General features: G+C 49.7%; 2 protein-coding genes across 7 annotated transcripts in view; one reads left to right on the top strand and one right to left on the bottom strand.

The window, feature by feature from the left end:
• COL4A6 (collagen type IV alpha 6 chain) overlaps positions 1-10843 on the top strand; it is a 116014-nt gene extending 105171 nt beyond the window's left edge. The window contains 8 exon segments of the mRNA XM_021079861.1: positions 3043-3159; positions 3492-3653; positions 3825-3923; positions 5156-5302; positions 6015-6131; positions 7331-7522; positions 8222-8508; positions 9206-10843. Coding sequence (XP_020935520.1) covers positions 3043-3159; positions 3492-3653; positions 3825-3923; positions 5156-5302; positions 6015-6131; positions 7331-7522; positions 8222-8508; positions 9206-9466 — 1382 coding nt within the window. The 3' untranslated portion in view covers positions 9467-10843.
• ATG4A (autophagy related 4A cysteine peptidase) overlaps positions 12440-14292 on the bottom strand; it is an 87405-nt gene continuing 85552 nt past the window's right edge. For 4 of the 6 annotated variants that reach the window (XM_021079699.1, XM_021079702.1, XM_021079703.1 and 1 more), the window contains one exon: positions 12440-12994. In XM_021079699.1, coding sequence (XP_020935358.1) covers positions 12924-12994 — 71 coding nt within the window. In that variant the 3' untranslated portion in view covers positions 12440-12923. The remainder of the gene's footprint in view (positions 12995-14292) is intronic. The other 2 variants (XM_021079700.1, XM_021079704.1) reach the window with 2 other exon arrangements.

The following is a 14292-nucleotide window of genomic DNA, read 5'->3' as shown; positions in this document are numbered from 1 at the left end:
TGTTTACTCTTTTCCTTTGTCTGGACCGATGTGTACTTTCCCGAAAGCCAGCAGCTTCTCCAGAGTGAGGGCCCCTGCAGGGTCTGAGCCTGTAGGGAGATTGTGGTGGCTTCTTTGGCAGGAGGCAGAGGAGAGGGGACCGGGGTGGAAGCACAGGCAGGATGCCTTTTTGCTTTTAAAACCTTTATGAATTTCTGGTCATTAAATTATTCATGGCCTTTGGCTATCTGAGGTAATAAAATCACAATTACACATGCAGTAAACAGCACATGTCAAGATGCATACATTTCAGGCACATAATGTTGAGGAGGAAGAACAGGAAGTCACAGAGGAATACGTTTGGTATGATTCCAACCAATATGTTGTTCAGGGATCCAAACATGCATGGTTAACCTGGGATGAAAAGGGAAAGATGAACATAGAGTTCAGGGGGGGTTGCCTCTGGGAGGGAGGGAAGGTGGAGGAAACCGAAGAGCTTGCAAAGAAATTCAAAGGCAATGCTATCTCCTTTTTCTTAAATTGGGTCGTTGAAACACAGATGCTCACTGCATCTGGATGATTTTATGTATATGTATATATATATGATTTTAAAACATTATTGAGTTCCCGTCATGGCTCAGCAGAAACGAATCCGACTAGCATCCATGAGGACGCAGGTTTGATCCCTGGCCTCGCTCAGTGGGTTAAGGATCCGGCATTGCTGTGAGCTGTGGTGTAGGTCGCAGACGCGGCTCAGATCCTGCATTGCTGTGGCTCTGGTGCAGGCCGGCAGCTACAGCTCCGATTGGACCCCTAGCCTGGGAACCTCCATATGCTGCAGGTGCAGCCCTAAACAAACAAACAAACAAATTTCCTGCTCTTCTCAATATCTTTAAAACAATTTATTTTAAAAGAACACAGCAAATATCATGCCGCCCACCCCAGGAACCTAAACTCTCATTTGATTATAAAAATCAGTGTACAATGAAGATTTGCCCCTAGGAAAACTTCCTAGGAATGATCCATGTCCCTAAGATCCCTTTATCCAAATAACATTAAATGATGCCATTCGTTTTCGTATTTTGCCCTAAACATTGAAAGCCTGCATTTGTATATTGCATGTTTTGTTTGTTTGTTTGTTTGTTTTTTGCTTTTTCGGGCCGCAGGTGTGGCATATGGAAGTTCCCAGGCTAGGGGTCAAATCGGAGATAGAGCTGCTGGCCTACACCACGGCCACAGCCACGCCAGATCCAAGCCATGTCTGAGACCTACACCACAGCTCATGGCAAAGCCGGATCCTTAACCCACCGAGGTCAGGGACTGGACCTGAATCCTCATGGATCCTAGTCAGATTCGTTTCTGCTGAGCCATGATGGGAACTCCCAATATGGGGTTTGATTTGTTTGTTTTAGGGCTCTAACAATGGAGTGAGTTGGGAAAATATGGCATCTTGCATTTTCATGTGATCATTTAAAGTGTCTCATTCTTAATCAAAGAAATACTTGAGCTTTTTTTTTTTTTTTACTACTTGAAGATAGTAATACCTTTATTTCAGGTTTAATGATGTATTGGTATAATTATCAAGAAACAGGTGAAGAGGAGGTGGCTCCAAAAATTGCCTTGAGTACAGACGTTATAATCTGTGTGCTGCCCACACTTACTCTATGTGGTGTCTAATTTATTGGTTTTGCATAATTTCAGCGTATGTATATATCAAAATGTACTTTTAGGACAAAAATACAATATGTCTTTCTTTTCAGATTTTGCCCTTTGTGAAAAAGAAAAATCCTTCAATGATTCATCAAGCCATAACTGACAGTGCTAAAAGTAGTGCATGTGGCTTTGCAACTGGTTTTGCTTTTTTTTACTTTGTTTCTTTTCCAGACTTCTAATAATTGGAGGCTTTTCCTGAAATTTATTTTTTCCTCCTCTGTCTTGCCTCAGTATTCAATTAATTAATGATCTGTTAAAAGACACCCAAATTAACTAATCCTCCATCTTTCTATACAAGTTTTCATGGATACACTATTAGCTAAATATGAGAAATTCAACATTAAGATTTTGGGATTTTCTTGTCACAAACAAGAGTCTCAACCACCAAAACAACTTATCAACCAATTTGAATATATTCCTCTTCATTTGACTATCTTCCAGAATATACCGAATTAATAAATACATTTCTTCCATGTTCCAAGAACAAAAATAGATGTCTACATTTGTATATGTGGCTTTGATACATTTTCCCATCAAGATTACCATCTATGTTTTTGATGTGTGCACATGACATAAATCTTCTGTAATTGGTTGCATTTTTTTTTAGGTTTTTGAACATACTATAATAGAAATCATTCCACAAACAAAGCATGTAAAGCAGTATTAAAATTTGAGCAAATGAGTATTATGCAAGGAACCTTAGGTAAATGGCTATTCATTCTCTTTGGCCAGAAAGGGAGAAGAGATTTAGGCAATTAAGCAAGCATTCAGCTGATATCATGAATTACCTATAAAATTGTGTTCCAGCTTGCCCAGAAGACCCAGACCTTAGCAGAAGAAGGGGAGCTACACTGGGAGACACAGCGCCCTTGCCACCTCCATCCTGCTGAGCGGGCCTCTGTTCTGACTGGTTGGGGCTTGTGCCCCACCTCGCTCTATAACCTTCTCTGAGCAGCAGCAGTCAGGACCGGCTAACTTAATGAAATGTACAACAGGGATAGTTAGGTTTAAAAGCACTTTAGGGAACTTCAACGCCAGGGGCTGCAGTCATACCTTTTTGTCTTCCTCATTTGGGCGAAATCTGGCTAACATACATCTGTTACCAGTGACCTTGGGGAGCTAGAACTTTCCACAGCTCTAGCCATCCCAATTAAATGCGGTTCCAGCTGCAGAGCCAGGAGTCCCTGGGCCCATGGGCTGTGCTGAGAAGGGAGCAGAAAGAGAGAAGAGCCCTCTGCTGGCCTCGGGCTGGTCTGGCTCCTACCTAAGGGCTTCTGTTTTCTCCGAGAGAGACTGGCCCGCTCTTGGGCACACAGAACCCCTGCAGCCCTTTGTATTTATTCTTTGCAGGTTTCCCAGGTCTTCAGGGCCCCGCTGGTCTCCCCGGTCCCCCAGGCCACTCCTTGCCTTCAGTCATAGCAGGACAGCCTGGTGACCCCGGGCGACCAGGCCTAGATGGAGAACGAGGTAAAGACGGGACGCGCAAAGAGGGGCTGGCCGTCACCTTGTGTCTGGAGTTTGGGGAGGCCCTGGCCACAGTCCAACCCCATGGCCACTGCTGGGCCGCGCCTGGGCCTGTGTGGCCTCACACCCCTCCTCCTGCAGGGACACAGGGGGCTGGAATGGGCTGCCCTTTGCTAAAAGGGTTTGGGAAGGTCTGGGCCCTGGGGACCCACGGAAGGCGAGGGCACATTAGCTGCCCTGGGAATGGGCTTTGGCTTCCTTTCCATCCCACGGCCTTCAGTAATGACGGCTTCCTCTTCCTTCTGCCCTCATCCCTCTTCCTATCTTATCCCTAGGCCGCCCAGGCCCCCCGGGGCCCCTAGGTCCCCCGGGGCCATCCTCGGATCAAGGCGACCCTGGAGACCCTGGCTTCCCTGGAATTCCTGGTCCTCGAGGGCCCAAGGGAGACCAAGGAATCCCAGGTTTCTCTGGCCTCCCAGGAGCATTGGGACTGAAAGGTATGACTGCGTGGCTGGCCACTGCCACCCAGAGACGGCCCCTTCCTGCAGCCCTGGGGAGAGAGGGCCACCCATAATGCCCGTCAGGCCGCTGCCTCTGCCTAGTTTCAAGCTCTCACCACCAGCACCACTGTTCTGGGCCCTGACTTGCCTTCCTTTGGACTTTGCCAGGCATGAAAGGGGAGCCTGGATTCATGGGGATTCCAGGCAAGGTTGGGCCATCCGGAGACCCAGGATTTCCCGGGATGAAGGGGAAAGCAGGGCCAAGAGGTGAGTTGAGAGCATGTGCTGGGCTGATCCCGAGCTCCCGGGAGGGGTCTGGGGGTACCATTCCCGCTCACCACAGAAGCAAGCCTGATTGCCTGAAACAGCTGGATCAAGCTCCTCCAGGGAGGGAGTTTCTCGCTTTGGGGACACCTCTGCCTCCATCCATTCCCAGGACTGAAGCCATTGCTGCCTCGTCGCCATGGATCCTGCCACTGATCTCCCATCTCTGCATTGTTTCTGTGTTTGTGGGTGTTGGGTTTGCACTCAGATCACCATTCACCCATTTGCTCCACCCAGAAATGAAGAACCACCCTTTCCATCCTTAATCACCACCCCCTCACTCTGACGCATCCAATCCTGAGGGCTGTGTCTCCGAAACATGCTTTGCATCCAGTCCCCTCATTGCCTCCATCGCTGCCACTCAGGACCAAGCCACTAACCTTCCTCATGTAAATCACTGCGGTGACCTGCTAACTGGTCTCCCTGCTGCCATTAGGCACCTCCCTCAACAATCATTTCTCCAGAGAGTGGTCACAGAGGTCTCGTAAAAATGAAAATCATCTAGTGGCTTCCCACGGTGTAAGAACAAACTATGGCCATGAAGCCCTACGTGATGCCTCCCTCTTCATCCTCAGCACCAGCCCTTCCCCTTTCCTGCTCACTGAGCTGCTTTCACACTAGTCTCCTTCAATTAGCCCAAAACACCGCACTCCAGCTGGCCACAGGCCCTTTGCACATGCTAGTTCTACTTGTTGGACTCCTCCCCACTCCCCAGCTCCTTCTAGTGCTTCAGTGGTCTAAGCTTCAGTGTCACTGCTTACAAGAGGCTGCTTATCACTCTCTCTAAAGCAGGTTCTCCACCCATAACCCTCTCTGCTCCCTCCCACTGTCTTCGCACTGTCCATTTCCTCTGTAGCACTTCTTGCAATTTGCAGTAAGATTAATGCTTTTTGTCAGGTTATGCATCTCTCATCTTCACCACCAAACCATCTTCTCATAAAGGTCTTACTCACTCCTCCACCCCCTGATCTGCCAGGGCCTGGACACAGTAGGCACTCGCAGAAAGACTTTTTCAGTGAATTCATAAGCAAATTGGCTTGTCTGGCTTCTAGCAGTAAGCCAGCTAGCTGGGTTTGGGGCCCTAGGCTGTGATGCCAATTGTGATGCCCACCCTGGCCACCTGCTCTGCCTCTGCCTGACATTTCTATTTCTATTTCTATCCCACCTGCTCACAGGTCTTTCCGGCCCTCGAGGTGCTCCTGGCCAAACACCAATTGCAGAAGCTATCCGGGCTCCTCCTGGACCCATGGGTCTTCCAGGCATTGATGGTATTCCCGGCCTCACGGGGGACCCTGGGGCCCAAGGCCCTATAGGCCTACAAGGTAAGGAGGGTGCCAGAGAAAGGGGACTTTGTGGGGAGCAGAAACAGCCTTGGCTGGGACACTGAAGCAACTGGCTGGAAGCCCCAGGTCTGAGGGCGCACCTTCATCACGCATCTCCTCAGCTGCTTCACAAAGTTTCCAAGATTCTTGCCCGGAAGGAGGGCCAGCAGTTGTATTTGGCATCTAAGAATTGTGGGCAGAGCAAAGCAGCTAATCCAGACAGCTTGTCTTCACTCACAAGCTGCTGCGGGAAAGTAGGGGATAAAAAGCAATGAGGAAAGCCCAGGGATGGGGGACAGGACGCCCAGCTTCTAATCCCAGGTTTCTCCCAAATGGAGTAAGCTAGCAGCCTCTCTGGGCCTCTGTGTCCTCATTTCTGACCTGGGACGCCAGCAGTGGCCCTGCGCCCTTCCCAGCATTGCCAGGGGCGGGGCGGGGAGAATGAGGGGAAGGGAAGGGGTCGTGGGTATGAAGGGGCTCAGAAGGGCTCAATTCAGAGTGGGGTCCCAGGGCCAAGTTTTGGGGATGTGAACTAAGGACTAGCTCAGGAGGCTCAGCCGTGAGTTCGGCGAGCCTTCCAGGGTGATGGCTGATGCGCCCTCTCCTGGTGAGTCCTGGGCATGACATGCAAGTCCCCTTTCTCCAGGGGGAGGGCCCTCCTAGACCCTCCACATAGAGTGCAGAGCTGTGGGCCTTCCTTCTCTCCTTGCAGGTACCAAAGGTTTACCTGGCATCCCTGGCAAAGATGGCCCCACTGGTCTCCCCGGCCCACCTGGGGCTCTTGGTGATCCTGGTCTCCCTGGACTGCAAGGCCCTCCAGGATATGAAGGTCTGGTGATGTCAGCACTAGGGGGCAGGGGGCTTCTGTGAGGGTTTGAGGCTTGGGGGTGAGTCGGAATCTCAAATCCTGGAATTAGGAAACGTGGTGGTAAAGCTTGATAGTGCTAGGAGGCTGGAAAACTGGGTTCTAATCCATTTGCTCCCCCCCCCCCATTCTGAGCCTGTGAAGGATTAGAACCTTCCATTCTGGAAGGCAAAGGACTGCTCCGAATCCTTTTTCTGGGTTCGCTTCTAGGTTTTGTTTTTGTTTTTTTTTTTTTTTTTTTTTTTTTTTTGCTTTTTAGGGCTGCCCCTGCGGCATATGGAAGTTCCCAGGCTAGGGGGTAGGGGTCAAATCTGAGCTACAGCTGCCGGCCCACACCACAGCCACAGCCACACAGGATCCGAGCCGCATCTGAAACCTACACCACGGCTCACGGCAATGCCAGATCCTCAATCCACTGAGCGAGGCCAGGGATCGAACCCGCAACCTCATGGTTCCTAGTGGGATTCGTTTCTGCTGCACCATGACGGGAACTCCTCTTCCAGCTCTTAAGAGCTCTGACTGGATACTAGAGCAGGACCCCCTGCCCTGCAGCTCCCCTCTTCTACCCAGGGATTTTGACATGGATGGAAGGGAGGTGGTTCAAGGCATAAGAAAATCGGAGATATGGCTGTTCTGCTACTTACCTCCCACTTTATTATCAGAGATGGCAAACCAGTTGTCCCGAGCAGAGAACAGTCCTGAGGCTCGCTGGGCTGATCATCAGCCATGTCTGCCACGGGCAGGAAAGGATTTTGCCCCACTAAGCCCACCTCTGCTTTCGCTGCCTTGGATTCAGCAGGTCCTGATGATCTCCTCTGAGAGCCTGCAAGGCCGGCCGGAGAAGTAGCCCCTCTGCCCCCTCATTCCCTTCATCTCCTTGTAATGAACCCAACCAAAGCTGAGTGGCTGTGGGAGGGAAGCTGGGTCCTGTGCTTTGCACAATGGAGACTGCGTAGCCGGATACATCTGGGTGGGCGTTCTAGCGCCACCACTTACGAGCTGAGCCTCAGTTTCATCATCCAAAAATCGGGGTGATAAAGTCATGAGGCTCAAGGGAGCTAATGCTTATGTATAAGGCGCCCGGCTCAACGCTTGGCACAAAGTCAGGAGCTGCTGTTACTGGTGGCGCCTGTCTCATCCCTTGTCCACTCTCCCCCTCTCAGGAGCTCCAGGGAAGCAGGGCCCCTTTGGGACGGCTGGATTGCCCGGGCAGAGCGTGAGAGTGGGCTACACCTTGGTGAAACACAGCCAGTCGGAACAGGTGCCCCTGTGTCCCATCGGGATGAGCCAGCTCTGGGTGGGTTACAGCCTGCTGTTTGTGGAGGGGCAGGAGAAAGCCCACAACCAGGATCTGGGTAAGTACTGGCTCAGCCAGCCAGCCCTGGCCATCTGTCCCCACAAGGACCAAGAGCCATACGCCTCACTCCTCCTTGGCCCCTTGGGGGGGCCCGTTGTTGGATAGTGGGTTACAGGCACCAGCTCTGGAGTCAGGCAGATCTGGGTTCAAACCCCGGCTCTGCCACTTACTAGCTGCTTACTCTGGACACGTTATTCAAGCTAAGCTTCTGCTTCCTCTTCAATGGAACAAGGCTAATTCTAGTACATGTCCCATAGGGTGGAGTAAGGATCATAGGAGTCACCCATGTAAAATGCTTAGAACATTTCTCACATATTGAAGCATCTGTTAAACATTATGCTTAGAGTAGTAATAATAATATGGCCCGCGGGCAACAATGATTACTCAAGAATGAATTGTCTACGTGTGTGCTGACTCTGAATCCCCCTAGTAGATGCTGGTTTTACAAAGCAGATTAACTAGGGAGTCATGATTCAGCTTCGAAAAAGATGTTTTTCATTATCCAACTTCCCTGGTGCACTGAAAATCGGATTTGATCAACAGACTTCAGGATTGGAAGAGAGGGAGCCTTTGCGCTAACACAAGCCATTGGATAGGACCCCAAACCACCATCTAGGCCAGTTGTAGTGGCCCCAGGGCCAATCCCATCCCCGCCCTCTCAGCCAGACCTGACCTGCGCCCCCACCCCTCCTTCCAGGGTTTGCTGGCTCCTGCCTGCCCCGCTTCAGCACCATGCCCTTCATCTACTGCAACATCAACGAAGTGTGCCACTATGCCCGGCGCAACGATAAATCCTACTGGCTCTCCACTACCGCCCCCATCCCCATGATGCCCGTCGGCCAGTCGCAGATTCCCCAGTATATCAGCCGCTGCTCTGTGTGTGAGGCACCCTCCCAAGCTATTGCCGTGCACAGCCAGGACATCACCATCCCGCAGTGCCCCCTGGGCTGGCGCAGCCTCTGGATCGGCTACTCCTTCCTCATGGTAAGGCTCTGCGCTGCCCCCCTCCCGCTCCCAGTGTCAAGGCCGAGGGCAGAACGCGCTGGGAGGGAAATCCAGGGCTTGAAGGCACCCTGGGAAGCCAAGGCTGGGATGTGAGATCAAGAGGTCTACTTGCACTCAGTAGGTGACCAACTAAGTGTCACCCTAAAGAGTGTGGTACAGATTGAATGTAAAAGTCCCAAGGAAGGTGTCTTCAGGATAAGAGCTATTCCTAGATCTGCTGGGGGGAGTGTGTGACCCGCTTGTGGAGTGTCCTGAGCGCTCTCCTTTCCCCGGAGCACCCCGCCCAGCGCTCTGTGCAAAGGACTCTGAGAAGAACTGCATTCTGAAACCTGTTGAATATTCCGTCACTTAGCCTTTGATTGATTTGTTAGTGGAAATGTGGGCTGGGGGTGCACCTAACACACATGAGACTTGCTGAGACAGCAGCAGTTTGGGGAAGGCTAGCTGAGATGCAGTTGCATGGGGGGGGGTAGGTGGGTGCTGGGGTGTGGGTTAGGTGGGTACTAGGGAGCTTGGAGGGGTCGCTCCTGGCCCTGAGGCTACACTAAGGAGGAAGCGCACCCCCGGCCCTAAAACACAGCCTTTGGCCCACTCAAGTCGAGGGCTGAAGCCTGGAGCAGCAGGGCGCTGCCACCTCTGGGGTGCCCAGCTCACAGGTGCCCCCTGTCTGTTGCAGCACACAGCCGCTGGTGCTGAGGGTGGGGGCCAGTCCCTAGTGTCCCCCGGCTCCTGCCTCGAGGACTTTCGGGCCACACCCTTCATCGAGTGCAGTGGTGCCCGAGGCACCTGCCACTACTTTGCCAACAAGTACAGTTTCTGGCTGACGACGGTGGAGGAGCGGCAGCAGTTTGGGGAGGAGCCGGTCTCTGAGACGCTGAAAGCCGGGCAGCTCCACACCCGGGTCAGCCGCTGCCAGGTGTGTATGAAAAGCGTGTAGGGCGGCCCCTGCCACTCTGCCCCTGGCCCTCCCCTCCTCCACACAACGGTCACCTCACAAACCTGATCGGTCTGAAGAAGGAAGGCCTAACTAAGCCCTTTTCGCCCATCTGTCAAGTTGTACATTGGAGTCTCGTTTGGGCTGGACTCCTGGCCACTGGTCACTCCAACCCTCAGGCCCCGTGGACGAGCCGCCCATCCTGCTGAAATGTGCTGTCCCCTTTCAGTCTACTTGGTGCTACTGTTTGGGTGGGATGTTTGCATGACTATTCATGGCTACCTCAGAAAGACCTGCTGGACCACCACTTTCGTAGGATGCTAGCTAGCCTTCCTTACTTTCTTAATCAGAAAGCTCTTCATGATAGCTGATAAGTCACTTCTTTATGGCCAGAGGTCACCGCACATTATGTGGCTTAAACTAGAACCCCGTGTTTGTGCATGAAAAAAATTTCTCTGGCTCAGCATTCATGGATGGTTCAAGCCTGCCCAGGGCAAGCTCTTACACTTCATGGACACCCACTGTGTCTAGGCAGGCAGCAGAGCTGGAATGAGGTGCCAAGCAGTAGCCCGAGGTGAGCTTTGACTCATATTATGTAGGGGAGAGGCTGGAAGGCCAGCTGCCAATAGGGGCTCATGAACTTCCCAAGATCATGGACAAATCACTTCCTCCTTGCCTGCTCCCTCCTCAGCCAGAGGCTCCAGGTATCCTGACCTGGAGAGGAAGCACCAAATGTGGCCTGACCCATGAAGGGCAATGAGAAGCGCAGCCCTTTCTCCCGGGCTGTGGCGGGGGGTGGGGGTGGGGGCATGGAGAGGGGGATGGGTAAGGAGGCATGAATTTTGCTTTCAACTCCAGAAACAAAAAGGTAAACCCCTTGTCCCACTCTCTCAGAAGCCCCCGTTTCTGCCAAATGCCATCCCGCTGTCTGCAAGGTGGCAAATCGAAGCTGCAGTGTTGGTTCCTGTGCTTGGTGACGCTGTGAGAGCCTTTCCACTAAAATGCCTCCAATGGCTCTTTCACGGGTAGCCTGTTAAACCATTTTAATACATTTTTAAACCCTCATAAAACTCTAGCACACTCCTCGCTTTCGCAGTTGGCAGACCCAAAGCGAGCCTGAGTTGACTATAAAGGATATTGTATTCTGTTTAGGGGGATTTGTTTTTACCATTTCCTTTAATTATCAGTTTTACCAGAACACTTAGCTATGTTGACATGAGGCATCCTTCCAGGTGATTCTCTTTTCTTAAATATTATGTAAACTGTGCCAACACAGACAAGGCATAATCAGTATAATCTCAACTATTGTTACTTTCACCTTCTGCGTATTAAACATGGTGTCAGCTTTGTACACTGCAAATAAAAGGAATTCAACATGAACATGTGACTCTTGACATCCTTTGATGAAAACTTTTCTAAAGTCCATCTCGCTAAAATTCCCAAGGCCCCCTCACAGCCATGGGGGTTCCTGTACTGCAAGTCAAGCTTTATAACAAAACAGTGAGGCCTGGAAAAATACAACTGAAGTCGAGGGCTCAAAATGTCTTTCAACGGGCAACAAATCCACAACCTCTTTCAAGATAAGCCTACAACTGGAGTTCCTGTTGTGGCTCAGTTGGTTAAGAATCCGACGTAGTCTCTGTGAGGATGCAGGTTCAATCCCTGCCCTTGCTCAGTGGGTTAAGGATCCGGCATTGCCGCAAGCTACAGCATAGGCCACAGATGCAGCTCGGATCCAGTATTGCTTTGCCTGTGGCGCAGGCCTGCAGCTCTAGCTCCACTTCGACCCCTAGCCCAGGAACTTCCTGATGCCACAGGTATGGCCATTAAAAAAAAAAAAAAAATAAGCCTACCACTGTTTCTAGCCTCATCACATGCCAGAATTTTCAAAAGGACTTTCCATTTCTCTGGGGGCTCAGGATCATTTACAGATAAATGGAAAGTAGAGAAAATTTAAAATCATTAAAATCAGATCTACGATCTATGTGCATGCATTTGTATATTCATAAAACATATCCTCTGAAGTATAAACAAGAAATTAATAACATTGGGAGGATTCAGGGAAGAAAACTGACCTGTGGAAGGGAGACATTTCACTGAATACCATTTTGCAGCAAAACTTTAGAATTTTGAACCGTGGGAATATATTATCTACTGGAAAAAAAAAGGAATCTAAGGAAATAAGTGTTCAAATATTTCTAAATAAACAAAAAAAAAAAAACCCACCTTGGTTTGGTGCTAGCTTTCAAACTGTAGTTGCTGGCCTTCCTAGGGACTTGGTTGAGCACGGAGGCAAAAGGCATCCAGGCTAAGGCAGCCAGAAGAGCAAAGTGGGAAGATACGGCTGAGACATGAAGTGCAGCCACATGGGAGAGTGGTCAGCAAAGCCAATTTGATGAATATGTGCTTTAATATTTAGTATGTTGCTAGTCCCAGAATGTTTTGGAATTGTATCTGGTGCACAGATTGTCACCACAGGACTAGGTCTTTCCAGTTATGACTGTCAACCAAAATGGAGTTAAATTCAAACACTATTTGTAATTTCTCAAACAAAAATCAACAGTTTAAGTCAGTGACTGGCCAACTACAGCCTGTGGGCCAAATCCAGCCCGCCTCCTGGGTTCATAAATAAAGTTTGATTGGCTGACGTCCAGGCTCATTTGCATGCACTTTGTCTATGGCCATTTGGGGGCTTCACCAGCAGAGGTGAGTAGCTACACAGCCTGCAGAGTCTCAAACATTTCTTCTCTGGACCCTGACAGAAAAAGTTTGCAGACCCTTGATTGAAGTGATAATGATTTAAAGACAGGCTGACACCTGACCAAAGTATCAGTAAGCATGGGGACAGTGACCCAACAAATAGTAAAGTTTCCTCAAAGAGGAAGGCAATCAGTAAGTGTACATTTGATGTCATTTCTTTGACAAGTGTTTGGATATCAATTCTTTAAATACATATTCAAATAATGTAACAGGAACTTTTTCTCCCTGATGCAATGATTATCACTTTATTATTAGAGCAAAAGAACAGACTGCTTCTTAGTGTTTAGCCCAAAGAGGTCAAACCTGGAAGGGTGAAGAAGCACAGGGTAACCATCTCTTATCTGCTGGTGCTGGAAGCAAGGTGGGAGTTGCTATCTGTCTTCCAGACGTCCACCTCCTCATTTCAGTAGCTGAAGATGTGCTGTGGCCATGTAAGGAGCTGGGAAGCAAGAGACAACTTCTAATCTTTCTGCTCCTGGATTCCATGATTGTTTTAGTTCTCTCGGGGGGGGGGGAGGGTGTTATTGTTCATTTGTTTGTTTTTTTCTGAGAAACGGTGATTGGCTCAGTCATGATTGCTATCAAGTTCGTATGCTGTTGGCATATCAGGCACTTGCTGACTAGAAGAGTTTTATGTGATGAGCTCATGTTCTTCTGTTGCCAGACGGAAGACAGATCTCCCAGTTGAGTTCCCACTATTCTATATGCTCAGAATCTCGAAATCTTCCTCCAGGTCAAACTCCTCTAGGTGTTCAGTAGAGTCAATGAATTCTATCAGAATACAGAAATGAGAAAGAAAAGCTTGATGCTTTGGTTCAAGTGGTCATTATGTTACTCAGTAGTTAAGACCTTTTTTTGTTTTTTTTTTAAAGGGCTGCACCTGGGGCATATGGAGGTTCCCAGGCTAGGGGGTGGAATTGGAGCTACAGCTGCCAGCCTAGGCTACAGCCACAGCAATGCAGGATCCTTAACCCACTGAGTGAGGCCAGGGATCGAACCCACAGCCTCATGGTTACTAGTGGAATTTGTTTCTGCTGCACCACAACGGAAATGCCAAAACCATGTATTTTTCAATTGCTTTGCTACAGAAAAGCTTTTGTAGGAGACTTAGAGGTGGGACTACCGCCAAGTATTAGGAACTCTTGGAGTTCCCATCGTGGTACAGTGGAAACGAATCCAACTAGGAACCATGAGGTTGTGGGTTCAATCCCTGGCCTCGCTCAGTGGGTTAAGGATCTGGCATTGCCGTGAGCTGTGGTGTAGGTCACAGACACAGCTCGGATCCTGCATTGCTGTGGCCGTAGCTGTGGTGTAGGCCGGCAGCTGTAGCTCCAATTTGACCCCTAGCCTGGGAACTTCCATGTGCAATGGGTGCAGCCCTAAAAAGCTAAATAAATAAACAAATTTTTTCAAAAAGGAATTCTCTATAAAGAATCAAAATAGTAAGTTTTGGGGCCAAGACAGTGGAGTAGAAAGACACTGAGCTCACCTTTTCTCACAAGCCTACCAAAATCACACTACCTATAGAACAACCATCAGTGAAAATGACTGGAACCTACCAGAAAAGGCCTTCTACAACTAAAGACATAAAAAAGGAACATAAAAAAATGAGACAGGAGGGGGGGATTTACAATATAATCAAGTCCTATACCCGCTGGGTGGACAACTCACAAAGTGGAAAATACTTATATTACAGAGGTTCTCCTTCAGGAGTGAGAGTTCTGAGTGCCACGTCAGGCTTCCCAGCCTGGGGGTCTGGCACCAAGTCCTCAGAGCACTGGCTTTGAAAGCAGCAGGGCCTTATTGCAGGAGCCCAACAGAATTGGAATAAATAGAGACTTCACTCTTTAAGGGTACACATGAAAGTCTCGCATGCACTGAGAACCAGGGCAAAAGCAGTAATTTGATAGGAGCCTGGGCCTGACCTACCTGCTGGTCTTGCAAACTCTCCTGGAGAGGTGAGGATGGCTGCGGCTCACCTGGGGGACATAGATACTCTTGGAAGTCATATTTGGAACATCCTGGCAGCTGATATATTGGATCACTAGTGCCAAGATCTTGCCCCTCCC

This window comes from Sus scrofa, chromosome X (assembly GCF_000003025.6).
Source record: "Sus scrofa isolate TJ Tabasco breed Duroc chromosome X, Sscrofa11.1, whole genome shotgun sequence".
Classification (NCBI taxonomy): Eukaryota; Metazoa; Chordata; class Mammalia; order Artiodactyla; family Suidae; genus Sus; species Sus scrofa.
Note: the sequence above shows the minus strand (reverse complement) of the source record. Positions and strands in the feature narration are given on the sequence as shown.